This window comes from Hevea brasiliensis, chromosome 9, assembly GCF_030052815.1.
Source record: "Hevea brasiliensis isolate MT/VB/25A 57/8 chromosome 9, ASM3005281v1, whole genome shotgun sequence".
NCBI classification, from domain to species: Eukaryota; Viridiplantae; Streptophyta; class Magnoliopsida; order Malpighiales; family Euphorbiaceae; genus Hevea; species Hevea brasiliensis.
Window position 1 is genome coordinate 1917132 of NC_079501.1, and position 4358 is coordinate 1921489.

Sequence of the window (4358 nt, forward strand, 5' to 3'; positions counted from 1 at the left end):
ATATCAAAATATTCTTAATTATATTTTTAATATGAAACAATTAAGTTTTGAGGTATTTCTGAAAATATTATTGAAAGTGATATTTTTAAAAATATATGACTATGTGATCTAAAAATATCACTGAAAATGGTGTTTTCAAAAATGTATAATTGTATTTTTTGATAAAAAGTTATAGATTTGATCTGTCAATAAACTCTTTTTTTCAGTAGTATTTTCTTAAATAAATATTATTTTTTAAATAATTTTAAATTTACATTAAATTTTTAAATAATTTTTTTTTTACATTTTTTAATAATTAATTTGAATTAAGAGTAATAAATATATGAAAATTATTATTTTTTTAATAAATTATTAAGTGCATTCAATATATGTACATCTTCACTCATAAAGTAGTGAATCTCAATCTCTTAATTTTATTATACAACTGCTTTCATGTGAGTACTCTACAACTCAACTTATCTAAACCTTTATCCCAAAAATTTGAGGTCGGCTATATGGATTCGCTTTTTCCACTTTGAACGATTTTGGGTTAAATCCTCAGAAATGTGTAATACTTCTAGGTCCTCCAAGTCAATTTAGGTCTACCCCGCTTTCATGTGAGTACTCTATATATAATTTTTTAGTAGATCGAATACATCTAATAATTTATTTATTTTTAATATATATAAAGTTTAAGAGTTAAAAATAATGATACAAATTATTGGATTATAATTAAAAAATTACATTAATTAAATTCAGTTATTTTATTAGATAATAATTTGATTATCAATCGGTTTTTTAATATTAATGTTTGAAAATTATTTTTATTATTAATTTATTATTTTTAAAATTACAATCAAAATAGTTAAATTTTTTTTATTAATAATATATATTATTTATATTATTTTTCTTGATAATATTTAATTTGCAGTTATTTTATCAAAAATATTTAATTATGTTTTTATTGATAATTTATAAATACAGCAGATTATCTGGAGACAATGAAGTAAACTGGAGCAGATATGGATTATCTCAATTTCCTGCCACTGCTCTGTTTCATATGGGCATGCATCCATGTCTTCACATATTATAAGCTTGGCCGCCGGAAGTCCCTTCCACCGGGTCCCCGCCCTTTACCGTTCATCGGAAACATATTCCAGCTCGGCGACAAACCCCACCAAGACCTTGCAAAACTCTCAAAAACTTTTGGACCTCTTGTGACCCTCGAGCTAGGTAGCTTAACAACTATAGTCGTATCTTCTCCTGATCTTGCCAAAGAAACATTAATCAAACACGACCAAGCCTTATTTAGCCGGACAATTCCAGAAAACATTCGCGCGTATAACCACCACAATAATTCGGTGGTGTGGTTGCCCTCATCAACTCATTGGAGAAACCTCAGGAAGATCGGTGCGACGCAAATGTTCACAGTGCAAAGGCTCGACGCTAGCCAAGAAGTTCGTCGAAAAAAGGTGCAACAATTGCTAGATTTTGTGCATGAAAATTGCAAGAAGGATCAAGCCATTGATATTGGTCAAGCTGCCTTCACCACAACCCTTAATCTAATGTCAAGCACCTTCTTCTCTATTGATTTGGCGGGATATTCTTCTGATATTTCACATGAGTTTAATGACCTTGTAGTTAAAATAATGGAAGAAACTGGAAGGCCAAATCTTGCAGACTATTTCCCCATCCTTAGTTTAGTGGATCCACAAGGTGCTTACAAACGCACGAAGATTTACTTTGAAAGATTACTTAAACTTTTTGATGGTATCATCAACGATCGGATCGCTTCAGGAATGACATCTAAGGAAAGCCAAAGCCATGATGTACTCGAGTCGCTCCTCATGCTTGTCAAAGAAGGCAATTCCGAAATAAGCCTTCTTGATATAAAGCATCTACTCTTGGTGAGCACTTTATCTCTTTCCTCTCTTATATATAATGCACCAGATGATTTTTTTTTAGGCCAAGTTTGAGCATATTGTTAGAGATTTTGAATTCCATTCTACAAATTTCTCTGTTGTCAATGTAGGATTATTTTGTTGCGGGTACTGACACAACCGCAAGGACATTAGAGTGGACAATGGCAGAGCTACTCCACAACCCTGAAAAACTTGCAAAAGCTAAAGGCGAGCTCAAAGCATTTGAGGGGGTAGTCCAAGAAGCTGACTTGTCCAAGTTCCCTTATCTGCAAGCAATAGTTAAAGAGACTTTTCGATTGCACCCACCGGCTCCATTCCTGGTGCCCCGTAAAGCTGAATCTGAGGTTGAGATAAGCCGCTTCAGGATTCCCAAAAATGCGCAAATACTAGTCAACGTCTGGGCAATGGGAACAGATGCAAGCATATGGCAGAACCCATATAGCTTCGAGCCTGAGAGGTTTCTAGATAGCAAAATTGACGTGAAAGGGAGAGATTTTGAGCTAATCCCATTTGGAGCCGGAAGAAGGATTTGCCCAGGATTGCCATTAGCGCACAGGATGGTCCACTTAATGTTGGCTTCTCTTATACATTCATTCGAGTGGAAACTGGCAAATGGGATGAAGGCTAAGGACATGGACATGAATGAAACATTTGGCCTCACATTACGCAAGACTGAGCCTCTCTTGGCAGTCCCACATCTCCATTAAACCTAAACAGTAAACTTTTTCCTTTCATTTCCTTTTTCTGTATCCCGAATCAAAATTATATTTAATGAATCTTTAATTAAATAAAACCAAATTGGCTGGTGTAGTTTGGTTTTACTGCTTAAACTAAATAATAAATTAAATCAAAATTATGTGTTATTGACAAACTTTCCTTTTGTTTGACTACTTACATTTTCCTGATTTTTTTTTCTTATTTTTTTTAAAGAAATTATAAAAAAAAAAAAACAATCATTCATGATCAGAAGGCAACTACAACCTTTTTTTTTTTCCAGTAATATAGCTAAAGGAGAGGGGAGATTAGTGATACGTCCCAACTGCAACCTCCCCTTTCTCACAGATTAAGCTAAATCATTCAGTACAAGAATTTGCTATTCTAGGAACATACATCACAGAAAAATTTGGATAGGATACTAAAGAACATCTGATATCATGTGGCACGTTATGCTTTTGATAGTTGGCATTAATTTAGAAAACAGAAGGGGCCCCATAATCTCATCCTAATTTTATTATTTTTTTAAATGAAGCATTGCATTAAAAAGCAAGATTACAAATTGGGTTTACAAAACAAGGAAAAGGAAAAGTGACTCGCTATGATAAACAGTAACCAAACCACCCTAAACCTATTCAGACTAACTCGCAAATTGAACTCACAATCAAACTAACCCAGACATTGAATCAACCCAAGTTGCAATCAAAGACACCAGGAAACAATGGAAACAACTATCCTAGTAGAGGAGGGTTATCCCTCGGATCCAGACCAGAGAACCAAACCTAAAGCCTTCCTCTGTCCGGAATTTTATTGTTTCTAAATGTTTTTGAGTAGTGAAATTTTTATGTCAAAACTTCATCGCTACCCTGAAAAAGGAAAATTTTTTTTCTTTAATTTTAATATTGATCATACATTAAAGTTTTTATTAGAAAAAAAATTATAAGAATAATAGATGAGTATAATGCAATATTTTCATAAGAGAAAATATAAACATAAATAATTAAAATATTATGTTCAGAGATTATCTGAATAAAAGAGAATAACTTTTCAGGCAGGAAATGATCATTTTTTTATTTTTGATGATCAAAGAAATTAATAAGCAGACTCCATTGATAAAAGATAATTATTCATGGCTAAGTCTCCAATAAAAAAAAAAATCAACGATTTACGTTATATTTCAAATTATCAAATAGCCAATTTAAATATTAAAAAAAAATCACTAAGGGGATAAGATCAAAACCCAAATAGTAGAGAGAAAAATATGATCTCAATATTAGAGAGAAAACCTCATATCTATTTCTAAACTTCATATCTATTTTTTAAAAAATACAAATTTAAGAAAAGAAATTCAGATTTATCTCAAATGAATACATATATAAGAGTTTATTAAAAAAAATAATTAAAGAAAAGAAAAATTATATAAGAGTAGCTATCGATGAGAAACTTATCGGTAGTTTATAAAAAATATATATATAAAAAAAAGGAGAATCAGGCATACGATCATAAATTAAAATTAAAAAGAATAAAAATTATATAAAAAAATTTAGAACAAAAATTCTACATAAATTTAAATGAATTCTACCATTGAATTAGTATTCTTTGATTAAATAGTTAAATTTTAATGTAATTTAAAACAATGATTCTTATCATTTTAATTTAATAATTGAAAAGGTGAAAATATTAAAGTAATTATCAGCATATAATTTAGGATGGGATTATGGTGGCCCTCTTCTGCTTTTTAAG

The 4358-nt window shown here is 30.8% G+C and overlaps 1 protein-coding gene across 1 annotated transcript; it reads left to right on the top strand.

Moving 5' to 3' along the window:
* The first annotated feature begins 970 nt into the window (after window positions 1-970).
* LOC110645583 (cytochrome P450 76T24-like) lies at window positions 971-2772 on the top strand. Its single transcript, XM_058152352.1, has 2 exons — window positions 971-1886; window positions 2012-2772. Exons 1-2 carry the CDS (start codon window positions 1002-1004, stop codon window positions 2606-2608), a joined length of 1482 nt encoding a protein of 493 aa, XP_058008335.1. The 5' UTR covers window positions 971-1001; the 3' UTR covers window positions 2609-2772.
* Window positions 2773-4358: the final 1586 nt, after the last annotated feature.